General features: G+C 52.2%; 1 protein-coding gene across 1 annotated transcript; it reads right to left on the bottom strand.

Annotated features, from left to right (window-relative positions):
- Nucleotides 1–735: 735 nt before the first annotated feature.
- Nucleotides 736–10,144, bottom strand: CKM (creatine kinase, M-type). Its single transcript, XM_065926305.1, has 8 exons — nucleotides 9,995–10,144; nucleotides 7,611–7,824; nucleotides 6,500–6,654; nucleotides 5,963–6,095; nucleotides 3,727–3,898; nucleotides 2,334–2,457; nucleotides 1,744–1,933; nucleotides 736–1,238 (listed from the first exon to the last, which is right to left on the bottom strand). Exons 2-8 carry the CDS (start codon nucleotides 7,801–7,803, stop codon nucleotides 1,060–1,062), a joined length of 1,146 nt encoding a protein of 381 aa, XP_065782377.1. The 5' UTR covers nucleotides 7,804–7,824; nucleotides 9,995–10,144; the 3' UTR covers nucleotides 736–1,059.
- Nucleotides 10,145–18,171: the final 8,027 nt, after the last annotated feature.

Below are 18,171 nucleotides of genomic sequence, written 5' to 3' on the forward strand. Positions count from 1 at the left end.
CACAGGGATGCTGTGACCCAAGTTCCAGCCTGGAGGAAGAAACAGCTTGGGCAGACATTAGGGTGGGGATTGCACAGTGTAGGGAACGGAAAAGTGTATAGAAGAATCATAAGAAAAGAACTGGAAAGAAGAGCCTTCGGCATATGGCACGCATTTGTTTGACCTTGAAGAAGCACACATGATAGAGCATTCTAGGAGACGCGGGAAACCATGGCAGGTTCTTGAGCAAAGCAAGGGAAGTTGAAAAGAGGAGGGCAAATTCAGATATGTTGTTTGACCTCCGTTTCTCCCTAGAATGGATCCTGTGTTTGAGATCTGAGCATGAGTGATTGGGAGCAGAGGTTGGGAAGGGCCCAGCTCAGTTTGTGACACTGGACCACACCTCTCTGGATCTCAGATTCCCCATAGAGCCTTGTAATATTTTAATTAGATGCTGTACCCTGAACTTGCCTCATTTTAGAGATGGGAAAAGATGAGAAGGGAATGGCTTACCCACTCCAGTATTCTTGCCTGGAGAATTCTACGCACAGAGGAGCCTGGCGGGCTACAGTTCATGGGGTCGCAAAGAGTCAGACATGACTGAGCGACTAACGCTTTCACTTTAGAGGTGGGATAAAACGTGTAGCCCTAGGACATGCCTAGAGACAACAAGCCACTTTGAGGTCACATAATAGCCAATTGCCGAAGTTTTTCCTCCTCCTCCTCCTTCAGTACTAATAACTATCAAACATAACGCTAAGGCCACCATTGCTTTATTTGTTGCTTTGAGTGAAGAAAAAGCAACAGCTCCAGGTGAGGTCTATTAGCCAGAGCTCCTGGCGGTGGGCGGAGCTTGGGGAAAAGAAGAGACCGCAAGGGAGGTTTTTCATTGGCCAGAACCCAGAGGATGGAGCCCATTGGTTGGAACTCTGGTTGGAACTGGAACTAGAAGGATGGATAGAGCCCCAGGTGGACCAAACGTTTATAGGCTGGGCTCCAGGAGGAAGGGGCGGGCCTCCGGTGGGCTGGGTCCTCCCTTGGGCTGGGGCTCCAGCAGTCGGCGGCGGGCTGGCTGTGCGCCTACTTCTGAGCGGGGATCATGTCGTCGATGGACTGGCCCTTCTCCAGCTTCTTCTCCATCTCCACCATGAGTTTGACACCATCCACCACCAGCTGCACCTGTTCTACCTCCGACGAGCCCAGCCGGTCGGCGTTGGACACGTCGAACACTGAGCCCACGGCAGCCGTGTCCACACCACCTGCGGAAGTAGGAGGCAGGGGCTAAGGAGCCAGCAGAAATGCTGGAGCGGGGCCTGGAACGCGGGCCGCCGTGCCAACAGCGCAGGCGGACGTACTGGGTGAATGCCTACTGTGCTAAATGCATGCAGTTTCCTGAGCGTCTGTCTAGTCTCGGGCTGGCTTTAGGTACCTCACCCCTCAACCATCCAACATCGTGGGTAACGGAGTTGAGCTCAGGAGCCGGGCTGCCTGGGGTCGAATCCTGACCATCCTCCCGTTTACAGACGGGAAAGTGAGGCCCCTAGGCGGCCAGGGACATACGCAGTGTATATTAACCATACAACCATGATGGTATATGGACTCCTCTGAGATAAGGAGTGCTGATGCCTATTTTCAGAGGAAGAACTGAAACTCACAGAGGAGCAGCCCTTGCCGACCCCCAGAACCCGTGGGGATGCCCCTGCTCCCCTTCAGCCGCCGCTAAGGGCCAGCCCTGGAAGCCTCGTGAGGGAACATGGGCCACACCTGTGCCTCGCTTCTGCAGGCGCAGGCGAGTGAGGATCTCCTCGAACTTGGGGTGCTTGCTCAGGTGCGCCAACTTGACATGCACGCCTCCACGCAGCCCGGTGCCCAGGTTAGATGGGCAGGTGAGCACGTAGCCCAGGTGCTCGTTCCACATGAATGGGTGGCCGGCTTTCTTGAATATCTCCTCAATCTGAGGTAGGGAGAGAGGACCCGGGATCAGCGCTGCCGGCGCCCCCAAATACACCCACCACCCGGACAGGGATCCGAGGGACGGGGGTGAGAACGTCGGTGGTGGTAGAACTCCGAGAGGGCGGAGGCACGAGATTCTCGGAGCAGAGGGCCCGACCGCACAAGTGATGGCTGGATTCTGAGGGGACGGGGCCTGAGGACGCCTTGAAGGCGGGTTCTTGTCCGCGGGCTTGAGGACAGGGGTGGGGCCGGTTTCCCAAAGGGCGGGGCTTTGGAAAGCGAGGGCGGAGCACCGCTGAGGGGCGTGGCTTCGGCGCGGGGAGGAGCCGGGTTCCGAGGGGCGAGGGCCCGGAAAGCGGCTGGGGGCGGTCACGTGGAGTCACGCGAGGGCAGGCACCCACCTTCTGCAGCCCCACGCAGAAGCGGCGGAAAACCTCCTTCATGTTGCCCCCCTTCTCCATGGAGATGACTCGGAGGTGGTCCTCCTCGTTCACCCACACCAGGAAGCTCTTGTTGTCATTGTGCCTAGCATCGGGCGCAGCGAAAGGTCAGGGAGCCAGCGCGGGAACCCCGTTCCCCTCCCTCTTGCAAACACACGCCCACCGCTAGGGGGCAGCGGGCCTAAAGGGCACGAGGCCTGAGCATCTCAGTCTCAGCAGCTTACACCTCTAAATGTCACAGGACCCGTGAAATCTCGAATCGTGGGATCAGTGGCCTTTAGGGTCTTAGTTCTTTGCACAATATTATAGAATCTTAGAATCGCTGAAAAACGGAAACCGAGAATCAGAATTGATAAATCTTCCATGACATTGTGACATCGCAGAAGGAGTCTTAGGCTAGAAAACTTTAGAATCTGGAAATGGTTGAAACCATTGACTCACAAAATCTGACGTTAGTGGAACCTGGAAACACTTAAAATTTTGAAATCTTACAACCTATACTCTCCAAATTGTTTGAAACCGAGGTCCTCAAAACCTTTTAAAGCCTTTGACTATCAGAATCTGGCGGGGGGCGGGGCGGGGAGGGTGCGGGGTGGTTTCCCTGATAGATCAGTTGGTAAAGAATCCGCCTGCAATGCAGGAGACCCCGGTTCAGTTCCTGGGTCGGGAGGATCTGCTGGAGAAGGGATAGACTACCCACTTCAATATTCTTGGACCTCCCTTGTGGCTCAGCTGGTAAAGAATCCGCCTGCAATGTGGGAGACCTGGGTTCTATCCCTGGGTTAGGAAGATTCTCTGGAGAAGGGAAAACCTACCCACTCCAGTATTCTGGCCTGGAGAATTCCAGTCCATAGGGTCACAAAGAGTCGGATACGACTGAGCAACTTTCACTTTCATCAGAATCGGGGATTAAAAAATTACTAGAAAGCCCAGCTAGCAACAATAATTAGCAATAAAAATCATGCCAATGGCCAGTATGGATACTTACTACATACCAGACTCTTTTCCCAGAATGCTTTGCATAAACTAATCCATTAATCCTCATAAGAACCCCAAGAGCTAGGAATTATCATGATCGCATTTTATAGATGGAGATTTGGGGCAGAGAAACATTAAATCACGTGCCCAAGATCACACAGCTAGTAAGTGGCAGCCCTGGGATTTGAACCTAGGGAGTCTGGTTCAAATCTGAGTTTCAAGCTTCTTAAAATGTGACATGCAGACCACAGGGAAGACAGGGGTGGAGGGCAAGATCACCCTGGAGAATCGCTGTTATGGTCTTGACTTTGGTGGAGGGTCATGGGACGACTAGAGGAGGCGGGGCAGAAGGGGGGCATTGGGCAAGGGGCCTCACCAGATGCCACGGGCATCAGGCCAGTCTCGGGCCATGCCTGAAGCCAGCAGCAGCGGGGACACAGGCTTGTCGAACAGGAAGTGGTCGTCGATGAGTTGCTGCTGCTCCTGCTCTGTCATGCTCTTCAGAGGATAGTATTTCCCCTTGAACTCGCCCGTCAGGCTGTTGAGGGCTGGTGAGGGGCCACAGGAAGGAGGGGTCAACAGCCTGCTCTACAAGTGGGCTGCAGAGGCCCTGGGCACCCCACACTGCTGTCCCTCAGGGGCCTGGGCCTTGACCCTGTGGAGGTTCTAAAGGTGTCTAAGCCCAAATTCATGACCTCCTCCCAAAAAAAAACATGCTCCTCCACTGTCTGCGCAGGCCTGGGAACACCCACACCATGTGCTCAAGACCAAAAACATGGATTCTCCTTGCCTGCCACCAATTCTCACATCCAGTCAGTCTATCTGTGGGCAATAGTGCGCTGGTGCCCACTCCTGCTGGCTGGTAGGACAGAGTCAAAGTCTCAGGAATCTGGGAGCCATCGGTAAACAATATTATAGTATATATAGTATTTGTGTATGTTCATAGGTATTCATAATACATAGTATGTATTATGTGTTGGAGGAGGAAATGGCAACCCACTCCAATATTCCTGCTGTAAAATCTCATGGACAGAGGAGCCTGGCAGGCTGCAGTCCATGGATTTGCAAAGAGTCAGACATGACTGAGCAGTTGAACATACACACACACACGTATATTATGTATATAATAAATATATGCATTTGTATATATTCATATCCTCATAAGACATGACAAATATGTATTATGTGTATAATGTATTTCTATAATACACATATTTTAAAATATGTTATACATATTTGTATAATATACTACATAATATGTTCTATATTATATACTCCCTACTATATTATATTGTTAAAAATAAATTACAAAAAAACAAAAAAAATCTATGTAAACAATAAAAGTTGATTACTGTTAAAAAAATGTATTTATGTAAACAATAAAAGTTGATTACTGTTAAAAATAAATAAATAAATTACAAAAACAAACTATATTGGGTTGGCCAAAAAATTCGAGTTTTCCTATAACATCTTTCGGAATGAACTTTTTGGCCAACCCACCCAGTATTTAAAATGAAGATAGTAAGTACTCAGGACTATCACTTGCTAATTACTTTACCACACTTACTATTTTCTATGTTTTTGAAGTCACCTGTTGTATCTGTGTGGTGGAAATTCTACATAAGCACCTGCTGCTGCACATCTCTTCCCATTACCCCTCTCTGTATGATGTCACGTGGTTAGCTTAAAATTGGCCTCTGTAGGAGAATTTACACCAGAGAAATTGGCAGTTGCTGGCCGCAAATCAAGGCTGCTGCTGCTTTTTTGTTTAGAGTCAGTTGTTAAACATTTAGCAGAATGACCCACTCTTTCTCCTCATCCCACTGCTCCCCTCACTCCCTGGCCCCACCTGGACCCCAGCAGTTGCCCTTCTATGGCTCTCCTACCTCTGCCCACCGTCTGTTCCCTGCCAGGGGGATCCATGTAAGTCTGAACCTGTCCCTTCTCTGCTCACCAGTCTCCTCTTCCCACAGGGTCAGAGCCAAAGTCCTCCCAACAACCCACAAAGCTCTGTACAACCTGGTCACCCCAACACCCATCTGACCTCATTTCCTCCCCTCTCCCCATCACCCACTCAGCTCCAGCAACACTGGTCTCCTTGCTATTCCTCCAACATACCTTCCCACCCCAGGACCTTTGCACTTGCCGTTCACCTGCCTAGATGTCTTCCCAAGGTTGGCTCCTTGTCAGTCATGTCTCAACTCCTTTCCAAAATAGCTACCCACAGTCATTCTGTGCCACAACCCTTGTTTCTTGGCTTCATGGCATTTGGGCATGATCTTATTCTTTTGTTGGTTTCAGTGTTTCCTCTTATCTCCCCACCACGCTGACAGCTCTGTGAGAGCAATGACCTTGGTCCATCTTATTCATCATGGGAACCCCAGCTCCCCACACAGGGTCAGAACAACTGTAAATGTTTGCTTGATGGATGGATGAATATATAGATGAACGTCAGGACCCTGGCACAGTTGGGTGTCAAATCTTGACAGCATCTCTTAGACCTCCCCCAGAGGTAATAACCAGCTGTCACCAAGCACCCGTGATTATCAAGTTCTTGCAGTGTTGGCAAATGGGGTCTCAAGGGGGTCCAGAGCTGGGGTGGGGGCTCTCACCTTCCACAGAGAGTTTCTCCACGGCCCGGCGCTCGCCGCGGGAGCAGTGGGGGGGCAGCGCGTAGCCCTTGATGCTGCGGCCCGTGCGGACACGGCTGCTGAGCACATAGTTGGGGTCCAGATCGTCTCCACCCTAGGGAACGGGTGGGAGTCAGGGCAGGGCAGACCATCCTGTGTGCCCTGCCCCCTCCCCACCAAAATCAGATCTCCCCTGCAGGCCCTCCCAGCCTTCTTGGGCTCTCAGCTGCTTCCTTTGGTTCTTCCCTCCCCGCTGGCCTCTCTCCCCCTCCTTCCCTGGCTCTGTTTCTCTTTTCTCTCTCTCTCCCCATCTTTATCTCCCTTTCCATCTCTATGTCTCTGCTTCCCCCTTGACTCCCTGTATGGTTTCTACCTGCTTTCCTCTCTCTCTCTCTCCCCCCACCCCAACTCCTTGGCTGTCTTCTGTGTCTGCCTGTCCATCTCTCTTCCCATCCCCCTCTGTTTCTCTCCATCTGTCTCCGTGTCTCTCTGGGTGTCCCCTCCCCCGGGGCGGCCGACCTTGAGGTTCTCATGGTTGAGGTCAGTCTTGTGCTTGTCCGTGGGCTTGTAGCCCCCGTGCCGGTCCTGGATGATGGGGTCAAAGAGTTCCTTGAAAACCACGTAGGACTCCTCATCACCAGCCACACAGCCCACGGTCATGATGAAGGGGTGACCTGGGGGGTCAAAGGGAGGTCAGAGGTGCTTGTCAGCCACGGGGAAGGCCTGGGCTCCTGGGTCCAGTGTAGACTGTGTGTGCACACATGTGTGTATGTGTGCATGTGTGCAAGGGAATTCATTGAGCACCTTGGGTCAGAACTGAGGAGGCTGAGGGTGGGGAGGAATGGGGAGAGAAGACTGGGGGAGATCGAGGCGGTATCTGGGGGTGGGCGGTGAGAGGAAGGCTGAGCGCAGGACAAAGGAGAAAGGAAAGTCTGAGGGGCGAGTTACTAAAAATATTACCAAGTGAGACTCCCCAGATCAAGGGATCTTCCCCTAAAAATGTTCAGAACCTTGGAGACTATCAGCGCCCACCAATAAGAAGAGGCTTTAAAGACCCTCTTGGGCTTCCCTGGTTGTCAAATGGTTAAGACTCAACACTCCCCATGCAGGGGGCCAGGGTTCAGCCCCTGGTTGGAGAACTAAGATCCTACAGGCCTTGTGGCCAAAAGAAAAAAACCCTCTTATTTCTCAAGTGGGGAAACAGAGGCCTGAAGAGAAAGGGCCTCTCCCCTCAGTCATGAGTTGGGGGCTGAGGCTGCAAGCTGGTCTCCTGCTGAGCCCCACCCGCCCTGGTGGGGTGTTCCTGGAGAAGGAACCCCCCATCAGAGTCAGAGCACTCACTCCGTGCCAGGAGCCGCTCCACATGCCTATGTTTGCCCAACCTGGGTGCCCATTTTTCAGGTGAGGAAACTGAGGCCTGGAAGATGCAATAGCCTCCCTCAGGGGCGCCTCATATGATGCACGCACACATTGAGCGAGTGGTTTGCCACCTGCCAGACCCTGTCCCAGGCCCTCACACATTCAACTCATCTGTCTCTCACGGCAGCCCCGTGAGTATGGTCCCCACTTTACAGATGGGAAAACTGAGGCCCGCCTCACAGCCCCTGTGACGCCCCCCCAGGAGGCCTACCTGGGTTGTCCACACCTGTCTGGATGACGTCATCCAGAGTGAAACCGGACGGCGTCTCCTTGTCCCGCAGCTTCTTGTACAGCTCGAGGGTCAGCGCCTTGGCCATGTGATTGTTGTGCTTGCTGAGGTCCGGGTACTCCTCCTCCGGCTTGAAGTTCAGCTTGTGCTTGTTGTGGGTGTTACCGAACGGCATGGTGGCGGCGGTGTGGGGGGCCTGGTGGGGAGGGGTGGAGGGGGGCGCTGGGTCACACCCACGGAGACCAGCAAGAGAGCAGGGCCAGGCCCTGGGGTCAGGCAAGCCTGAGGGAGCCAGGGGGATCCTCTCTCTGAGCCCGTGCATCTCTGGGATGTATCACGAGTCTGGGGTTGGGGTCTGAGCTCTGCCTTATCCTGCTGGTGACCCCAGGCTAGTAACATTGCTAGAGACTCAGTTTCTCCAGCTGGAAAAATGGAGGGAGGGGGAACCCCTCAAGCCGGAGTAGTAACTGTGATAAGATATGATAACAGATAGATAAGAGTGTCGGTTCCAGAATTAGGCAGCCTGGCTTTGAATCCCAGCTCTGCTGTGTGACCTTGGGCAACTTGCTTAACCTCTCTATGCCTCAAAGTAATCACCTGTAAAATGCGGGTAGAATAGCATTCATCTCATGGAGGTGTTGGAAGGATGCGATGAGTTCATTATGTAAAGCACTTAAAATAGTACCCGACACACACTAATCATTATTTTGCTAGCTATTGTTGTTATTGTTGTTTTGAATTACGAGGAGCTGGTGAGGGTGGAGGATGTTGCTGGGAATGAGTGTGCGAGCAGAGAAGGGATATTCTCTCTATGAAGATTCTTGGGTCCTCGGTCGAGGGAGGAGAGGCAGGGTGGGAGGGATGGCTGGGGGCCTGCCCCCACCTCTGCGTGCTGACACTGTCCTGCGGGATACAGTTAAGACAGAGCTGGGTTCAAATCCCATCCGTGCCGTCTCTGGGCTGTGTGACCCTCGGTCAGCTGCTCAGTCTTCCTGAGCCTCTGTCTTCTGTGAACCGAACCTTCCCCATGGGGTTGCCAGGAGGATTCTTTGAGCTCCAGCATGAAGCCAGTTGGGCACACCCCGGCATGGAGCTGGGACCTGGTAAAGAACCTGCCTGCCAGTGCAGGAGATGTAAGAGATGAGAGTTTACTCCTTGGATCGGGAAGATCTCCTGGAGGAGGAAATGGCAACCCCTTCCAGTACTCTTGCCTGGAGAATCCCTTGGACAGAAGAGCCTGGTGGGCTAACACTCCATAGCGCCGCAAAGAGTCTGAAGCAACTAGCAACGCACACCTCTAGAAGGGTGGCTGCTGCACTGTTGTTATTACTTTTATTCACAAGACCCAGGAGGAGGGAGGCCCCTTTAGCAGTGCTGGTAGGGACGAGATGCTCATTCCCAGCTCCAGGAATGGGGAGCGGGCGGGACGGTGCGAAGGAGATGGGCATGAGGGTGAGCTGAAGGCCGAGGCATCAGGCCAAGGGGGCTGGAACCCACGAAAGCCTTTGGAGTTGATGTCCAGGGTGGGGATTTATTTTTAGAATCTGGTAGACTCCTCTCCCCCACCCCCAGCTGCCACTCCACCCCCACATTCCAGGGGCTCGGCTTGCACCAAGTCAGCAGGCCAGAGACAGGTGGGCCAGGGTGGCCGGGAGGACATGCATTCAGGCTTTGGGGCTCAAGGGCTTTCAACCCAGAAAGGCCCCTTCAGAGCACGTCCCCACCCCCATCTCTTCTGGGGGCACGCCGGGAGAGGGCAGGGAAGCAAGGTGGGGGAGCCCAAGAGACACCAGCAGATGTAACCCAGAGCCCCTCATGCACACACCCCCACGCACCCCCAGGTCGCACGGTAAATGCGCCCACATGTGCACACCTCCCAGTTCAGGGACACCCGGCATACAGGGGCTTGTGCAGGAGCCACGGAAAGTCAGACAGACACAAGGTCACACTGTGCAGAACACAATGGGCCACAAGGTCACCAAGAGCCTGACAGGTGATACACACACCTCCCACGGCTTAGGGCGCCCCGTTCTGGTGACAGACCATCATGAACAAGGCCTGACCCGCAGCCCCTTGCAGGGCAGAGACAGCTGGCCGCTGTCAAGGCTCCTTTCCATCCTGGGGTCCCCCCCAGGACGCTTGCCCCCGCGATCACAAGTCACGGCCGGGAGTCAGGGGCTCCCAGGTGGCGGGGACTCTCTGACACAAGGACCACCTTGCCACACACCGATCCACCTGCTGCCACACACCGATCCACCTGCACGCGGGCGCATGTGGGAGGCAACATGCAAGGCCCCTTCCAGAGACAGCGCGAACTCTGGCTCCCATGGAAGACACTCCACTCTGGACCCTACCCCGGGCAGTACCTGGCTGGGCGTTAGCTGGAAGGGGCTGTCTGTATCCCGGAGGCGACACTGACCCAAAGGAAGGGCTTGCAGCCCTGGCCTTATATAGGGGGGGCCGGGGCTGTGTGATTGGCTGGGAGGGGCTGCCCCCCAGGAGTGGGCTGGAGGGCAGCTGAGCTCTCCACCTCACTGCCCGGGCATCATGCCCACCCCGAACCCAGGCATGCCTCGCGCCCAGCCCCATAGCCTTGTATGGGCTGCACCAGGGTCTGGGCCCATATCCCCCCCGCCACCAAGCTGGTCCCCCGACCAAGTGCTGAGTCGGGCTGGCAGGGACAGCTGGAGCCCCGCCGGAGCCACGGGATAGTGTCAGAAAACGTCCCAGGCACGTAGAAGTCACCCTCCCCTGGCCCTCCACTAGGCCACTGCCTCCCCTGAGCCCCCAGTGGCCTTGACCCCAGCACACAGCGGGTCCTGAGCCCTGTCCCTGGGGAAACCTTGCAATGGCCCCTGAAGGTCAGGTCTTTGGTTTTCCTGCAGAGGAAAGGCCCCAGAGAGGCTGTGTGACTTGCCTGCTGTCACCCAGCTATAGGGAATGTGTGACCAAGGCCGAGGTGGGAACAGGGGACATACTGACCCCAGAAGCCTGTGCTAGGATGCACTTTCCTCCTCGGAAGTGCAGGGGAGGGAAACTGAGGCTGGGCCAACCTAAGGCGAATCTAACTCAAGGCCAGGTTGAAGGTGGTGGTCACCCTTCCCACTCCAATACACCAGCCCAGTGACCCGGAGAGATTTCTGCCATGGAGGGTACAGGGAGGGACGGCCTGCTGGGAAGGGAGTTTATTTTTAGAGCTCACTGCTGTGATCTCCTCTGGGAGATCGAGGTGCTGGGGCTGGGGGGAGCGCGGGGGCAGGTGTTGGTGGGGTGAGGTCGCCACGTGTCCGGGTTAATTATAACCCAGCGTCTCGGGTGTCCCTTGGCCTCGCCTCCTTACAAGGGCAGCCGCAAGCTCAGGAGGCCACCCCTAGCCACGGTGGAAGGGGGCTGAGCGGTAGCTCAGGTCAGGGACGCGCTCAGATCCAGGCTCGATCAGGGACCGCAAGGGCGGAGAAGAAGATCCTGCAGAAATGGGACGGCACAGCGGGAATGGTGTCCTCTGGAAGGCACCAAGACTCCAGGATGCGCGGATCGGGCAAGTCCAGGGAGCAGGAAACCAGGGAGCACCCAGTATGGAAACAGAGAAGAGAATGTTCCTTTCCTCTGGAGTTCCTCCCTCCTCCTGGGTCTCCCCCGCTTCTTCCTAGGCAGGAGCACTGATCTAGGGAAAAGGGGGCCCTTTCTGCCTCTCCTGATGTTCCTGGTGGGAGGGGGGCTATTTAGAAAACTTCTCTCCTTGGGGCCTAGTCCCCGATCGCTCCCCTCACTGTCCTGTCCCAGCAAGGCCAGTGGGTCAACGCACTCCTTCATAGTTACGGAAACTGAGGCCCAGAGAACTAAAAGGAACTGGTCTAGAATCGTTATGCGTGTATCATGTGGACAATTATTTATTAAGCACTTACTGGGACCTAGCAGAAGATAACCCAAACCCCTGTCCTCATGGAGGTAACATTTTAGTGAGGGTGAACAAGACAATGGGGCTTTGAAGGAAAGAGACAGAGGGTAAAAGATGCAAGTGACGGGACACAGCAGAAGAGATCAGGTCAGACCTCGCTGGGGAGGTGACATCCAAGCAGAGACCAGAGGGAGCCAGCCATGTGGGTATCTGGAAGGGGGACAGCAGGTGCAAAGGCCCTGAGGTGGGAGTGGCTTGGCATGTCAGAGAGACAGGAAGGAGGCTGGAGCAGATGGAGGGGAGAGTGGGAGGAAGAAGACGAGGTTGGAGGGGGGCCAGGAGCAGATCTGTAGGGTCCTAGGGCTCTGATGGGAGTCCCTGAGGGTTGTGAGCAAAGGAGAGACAGGATCCAGCCACGTCACACACAGCCCAGCCCCTGGGGCCTCTAATAACTCCTTGTGTGGACATCTGACATTCCTCTTGGCCACAGGGCATCGGAAGCCCTTTCTACATTGAGGGAGTTCCCCACTCTTTGACCACCTCCTTTGGAGAAGCCCAAATGTCAGAAACTCAGTTTCCCAGAATCCTTTGCAGCAATGGTTCGGTCATGTGATCTAGGAGGAGCCAATCAAACCCTCCAGCAGGATCTTGCAGTCATGTGACCTGGGCTGAGCCAATCAAACCCTCCAGCAGGATCATAAGCTCTGCCTCCTTTATCTTGAGTCTTGCAGAAACAGTTGGCTTTGGAGTGCACTGTGAGCCTTATCGTATAGCTTCCTTCCACCCCTTGAGCCCCTCATTCTCCAAGGCTTGTCACTCCCCCGTCCCATACCTCAAGAAAATGAAGTCGCTCAGTCGTGTCCAACTCTTTGTGGCCACTTGGACTGTGGCCCACCAGGCTCCTCCGTCCATGGGATTTTCCAGGCAAGAATACTGGAGTGGGTTGCCATTTTCCTCTCCAGGAGATCTTCCCGAAACAGGGATTGAACCTGGGTCCCCCGCATTGTAGGCAGACGCTTTACCGTCTGAGCCACCACAGGACCTCCACATTCCCTCCTGCCCTAGTCTCCTCGCTGGTCACCTGACCCAGCCTTGGTGCCTCCCACCTCGCTCTCTGCTGACCTCTCCTGCTCAGAACCTGCCATGGCTCCCCAGAGAAATGAAATGAGTATTTGTTGACTAGGTAAATAACAGCCTTATCAATCAGTTGGAAACCCCTCCACCCAGCTTAGGCAGAAAGGGCTTTCCTACCAAATGCTTACAAGATTGTTACAAGGGCTGAAGGAACAACTCTTGCCCTCAGAATCATGCTTCCTCCGGGAAACTGGACATGCTAGAAGGAGGTTAGCATGGAGGTTAAATGGCCTCTCCACTTTGTGGGAAAGATTGAAGGCAGGAGGAGAAGGGGCGATAGAGGATGAGAAGGTTGGGTGGCATCACTGACTCGATGGACATGAGTTTGTGCAAACTCCGGGAGATAGTGAAGGACAGCCTGGCGTGCTGCAGTCCGTGGGGGTCACAAAGAGTCTGACACGACTTAGCGACTGAACAACAGTTAACTCTTATGGAGCACTCCTACATGTCAAGTGAAGTCGCTCAGTCGTGTCCGACTCTTTGCAACCCCATGGGCTGTGTAGCCCACCAGGCTCCTTTGTCCATGGAATTTTCCAGGCAAGAATACTGGAGTGGGTTGCCATGTCCTTCTCCAAGTACATGTCAAGTACTAGGCTAACTGCTTGACGTTTACTAACTCATTTACTTCTGAGCCTTAGCAACAATAAGGCTCAGAGAGGTTAACTGACTTGTCCAAGGTTGCACAGCTGGGAAGGAGCAGAGCTGGGACTCCAACTGGCACAGGGCTGCTGAAAGTGGGTTCAGGGTTTGGTGAAGATAATTTCCAGGCTTCTCAGCAAGGTCAGACTATATTGTCAGCCCCAGCGTCCCTTTCTAGGTCTTCAGGCCCACATCCCCTTGCCCACTTCATCACCCTTAGCAGTCTGACTTCAGGTTTCAATCACTGTATGTGTATTAACCAGTTTTAGTTTTCCAACAGTACTATGAGGTAGGTCCTGAAAATTTTACACAGCAGGAATGTGAAGCCAGAGAGTCTGAGTCACTTGCCCAAAATCACTCAGCTGGAAAGAAGCAGACTGGACGAGGTAGTCACTCCCTTTCTCACTTCCCCTCTTTATGCCAAAGCCTCATTTTACAAAGAGTGGATGCTGAGGCTGCAAAAGGGCCCGGGATTACAGAATTTCTTGTATTCTCAGGAGGCAGAAGGTACAAGGATGCTTTAGGGGTTCTCTCATATAAGGGCACTAATCCCATTCATGAGTGCTCCGCCCTCATGATCTAATCACATCATACTAATACCAAAGGCCCCGCCTATTAATACCTTCACCTTTGAAGGTTAGGATTTCATATGAGAAAATACATTAAAATCATAGTTGTTTGTTGTTGTTTAGTCGCTAAGTCGTATCTGACTCTTTTGCAACCCAATGGACTTTAGCCCACCAGGCTCCTCTGTCCATGGGATTCTCCAGGCAAGAATGCTGGAGTGGGTTGCCATTTACTCCTTCAAGGGATCTTCCCAAACCAGGGATCAAACCCGGGTCTCCTGCATTGGCAAGCAGATTCTCTACCACTGAGCCACCAGGGAAGCCCGTAGATCATAGTACCAAAGATATATTGCTAAAGTGAAAGTGTTAGTCGCTCGGTTGTGTCTGACTCTATGCAACCCCATAGACTTTAACCCCATGGAGTTTAGCCCACCAGGCTCCTCTGTCCACGGGATTCTCCAGGCAAGAACACTGGAGTGGGTAGCTATTCCCTTCTCCAGGGGATCTTCCTGCCCCAGGGATCAAGCCAGGGTCTCCTGGATTGAAGGCAGATGCTTTACCATCTGAACCACGAGGGAAGCCACCTAAGTGAGGGAAATTATATATATACCTATTACCGCAAAAAGATAGTGAAACACACCACCCCAAAATGCAGGAGCTTAAAAGCGGATGTGGGGCTGGCTAAGAGTTGGTTGTTTTGGGCTGGGTGCAACTGGGAAGCTTTGTTCCATACCATTATGTTAAAAATGAGACAAAAAAAAAAAAAAGAAAAGACAACAGACTCAAATGCTAAGACCTGTGTCATAAAATCAAGGCTTAGCGACACTTGCGTCTTTCCTGGAGACTGAATCTTAAACCAGCCACTCAGATCAGCTCTAGTTAGGTAATCTGCCCAGACAGGTGCCTGCCGTCCCTAAAGGAAAGCGACCTCACAATATCCAGTCTGCTTGTTTGTCTGCTTTGTTGTTCCAGGAGCTTTCGTTCCTGCTCCCTTCCTCCTATAAGAGTCTTCCATTTTGTTTAGTTCCTCGAAGCTCCTATCTGTCTGCTGGGTTGGGTGCTGCTTGATTTGAACCGATTTTAAGTAAACTCAATAAAATGTTAACATGCCTCAGTTTATCTTTTAACAAGATGGAGATGCTGTGTAAGAGGGAACACACAGGGCTACGTCATGCCTCCACCTGGATGCAAGAGGGAGTCTTCAAAGTCCCTGAGATCTAAGCTCAGAACTGGGAGGACTGTCACTTGTGCTCCTCTGAGATTCGCCAAAGCAAGTCACCACACCCAAAGTCAAAGCCATCATGACCCTCCGGGGGTCAGGTTTTTCTCATTTGCGTTTTTCTTAAATGGTCACTGACACTCAGTCGTACACAATTCATTTCTGTGGACTAGCTCAGGAGGATATTAGAAACTGGTAATCATGTCTGTCAAAATCACTGCAGATGGTGACTGCAGCCATGAAATTAAAAGACGCTTACTCCTTGGAAGGAAAGTTATGACCAACCTAGACAGCATATTAAAATGCAGAGACATTACTTTGCCAACAAAGGTCCATCTCGTCAAGGCTGTGGTTTTTCCAGTGGTCATGTGTGGTTGTGAGAGTTGGACTGTGAAGCAAGCTGAGCCTGAAGAATTGATGCTTTTGAACTGTGATTTTGGAGAAGACTCTTGAGAGTCCCTTGGACTGCAAGGAGATCCAACCAGTCCATCCTAAAGGAGATCAGTCCTGGGTGTTCATTGGAAGGACTGATGTTGAAGCTGAAACTCCAATACTTTGGCCACCTGATGCAAAGAGCTGACTCATTTGAAAAGACTCTGATGCTGGGAGGGATTGGGGGCAAGAGGAGAAGGGGACAACAGAGGATGAGATGGTTGGATGGCATCACCAACTCAATGGAGATGAGTTTGTGTAAACTCTGGGAGTTGGTGATGGACAGGGAGGCCTGGTGTGCTGTGGTCCATGGGATATCGAAGAGTCGGACACAATTGAGCGACTGAACTGAACTGAACTGAACATGTCTGCTTCTTGGAAGAGTATCTGGGGATCAAGGAGAGACAAAGACCTACTTTTCACTCTGTAATCTTTTGTTCTCTCTGAGCATCCTTCTGACAGCACTTTTTTTTCATGCTTATTTTTATTTATTTATTTGGCTGCATTGGGTCTTTGTTGTGTCATGCGAGATCTTTCGTTGCAGTGTGAGGATTCTCATTGTGTCACACAGACTCAGTAGTTGTGACGAGTAGGCTTGGTCGCCTTTTACAGCGATTACTCATTAATCCCCACATCAGCCTCACAAAATAGGTTACCCTTGTGAGTCCATTTCTACAGACCAGGACCGTGAGGACCAGAGAGCTTAGCTCCTGGTTCAGGGATCACACAGCCAACAAATGACGGAGTAAGGATGTGCCCTAAACCATCTGACTCCACTCCACACCGTGCACTGCTTTGGAGTGAGCGTGTGGCAGTTCCAAAACCAGTGTCCAGTGTCCTGAGGCCAGAACAATCAGGGGACAAGGTTCAGCTGCCCTCTTCCACCCTGTTCCCCAGACATACCTGGAGAACTAAGAGCTTGAGTTTGAATTTTATTTTCCATCAGTCAATCAACACCTGAGTACCTTCGCTGGGTTAGGGCTGTGCTGGGGAATGTGCCTTGGCTCTGTCAACCCTCCTGGTGTTCCAGTCACCGCGAGGGAGAGAGACATGTGATGACCTAGAGTGGGCAAGGTTGGAATGTGGGAACCCAGACGGTCGCAGGAGCCCAGGAAGGTCGTTTCCTCCAGCGAGAGGTCAGAGAGGGCTTCCGGACCAGAGAGCATCTGCATGGAGGCTCGGAGAACAGGAGAGCGGTGCGATTGTCTGGTGCCTGGTCCACGGTCCAACAGCGCCCTCTGCTGGAAACATCCTATAGTGCAGTGACCGGGATACCGCAAAGCTGGCGATGATGCTAAAATCCTGTGCGCTGTAGCTTTGGCTAATTTATGTTTCTAGGACTTGATTTATTGAGTAAGTCACTAAACAGATATTTATTGAGCACCTACTTTGCGCCACGTTGTTCTAATGCTAAGGATAACGTGCTTACAATACAGAGCCCTGCCCGAAGGAAGCTGGCATTCTAGGGGTTGTTCAGTCGCTCAGTCGTGTCCGACTCTTTGCGACCCCATAAACTGCAGCATGCCAGGCTTCCCTGTCCTTCACCATCTCCCGGAGCTTGCTCAAATTCATGTCCATTGAGTCGGTGATGCCATTCAAACATCTCATCCTCTGTCGTCCCTTTCTCCTCCCGCCCTCAATCTTTTGCAACATCAGGGTCTTTTCTAATGAGTCAGCTTTTCGAATCAGGTGGCCAAAGTATTGGAGCTTCAACTTCAGCATCAGTCCTTCCAATGAATATTCAGGACTGATTTCCTTTAGGACTGACTGCTTGGATATCCTTGCAGTTCAAGGGACTCCTAAGAGTCTTCTCAAACACCACAGTTCAAAAGCATCAGTTCTTCAACGCTCAGCTTTATGGTCCAATTCTCACAACTACTGGAAAAACCATAGCTTTGAGTATATGGACATTTGTTGGCAAAGTAATAGTTCTGCTTTTTTTTAATATAAATTTATTTATTTTAATTGGCGGCTAATTACTTTACAATATTGTAGTGGCTTTGCCATACATTGACATGAATACACCACGGATGTACATGGGTTCCCCATCCTGAACCCCCCTTCCACCTCCCTCCCCATCCCATCCCTCTGGGTCATCCCAGTGCACCAGCCCCAAGTACCCTGTCTCATGCATCCAACCTAGACTGGCGATTTGTTTCACATATAATAATATAGATGTTTCAATGCCATTCTCCCAAATCATCCCACCCTCGCCCTCTCCCACAGAGTCCAAAAGACTGTTCTATACATCTGTGTTTCTTTTGCTATCTTGCATATAGAGTTATCGTTACCATCTTTCTAAATTCCATACATATGCATTAGTATGTTTCTGCTTTTTGATATGCTGTCTAGGCTGGTCATAGCTTTTCTTCCAAGGAGCAAGCATCTTTTAATTTCATGGCTGCAGTTACCATCTGCAGTGATTTTGGAGCCCAAGAAAATAAAGTCTGTCACTGTTTCCATTGTTTCCCCATCTATTTGCCATGAAGTGATGGGACCAGATGCCATGATCTTAGTTTTTTAAATGTTGAGTTTTAAGTCAGCTTTTTCACTCTCCTCTTTCACCATCACCAAGAGGCTTTTTAGTTCCTCTTTGCTTTCTGCCATAAGGGTGGTGTCATCTGCGTATCTGAGGTTATTGGTATTTCTCCCGGC

The sequence above is a fragment of the Muntiacus reevesi genome, chromosome 2 (assembly GCF_963930625.1).
Source record: "Muntiacus reevesi chromosome 2, mMunRee1.1, whole genome shotgun sequence".
Classification (NCBI taxonomy): domain Eukaryota; kingdom Metazoa; phylum Chordata; class Mammalia; order Artiodactyla; family Cervidae; genus Muntiacus; species Muntiacus reevesi.

What these genes read in the sequence shown, in the direction of transcription:
- CKM (XM_065926305.1), bottom strand. Translation starts at nt 7,803, where the DNA reads ATGCCGTTCGGTAACACCCACAACAAGCACAAGCTGAACTTCAAGCCG. An exon ending in GGAGAAACTCTCTGTGGAAG is followed by an intron (nt 3,899 to 5,962) that starts GTGAGAGCCCCC and finishes GCCCCTCACCAG; the next exon opens with CCCTCAACAGCCTGACGGGC. An exon ending in CCTGCAGAAGCGAGGCACAG is followed by an intron (nt 1,239 to 1,743) that starts GTGTGGCCCATG and finishes CTACTTCCGCAG; the next exon opens with GTGGTGTGGACACGGCTGCC.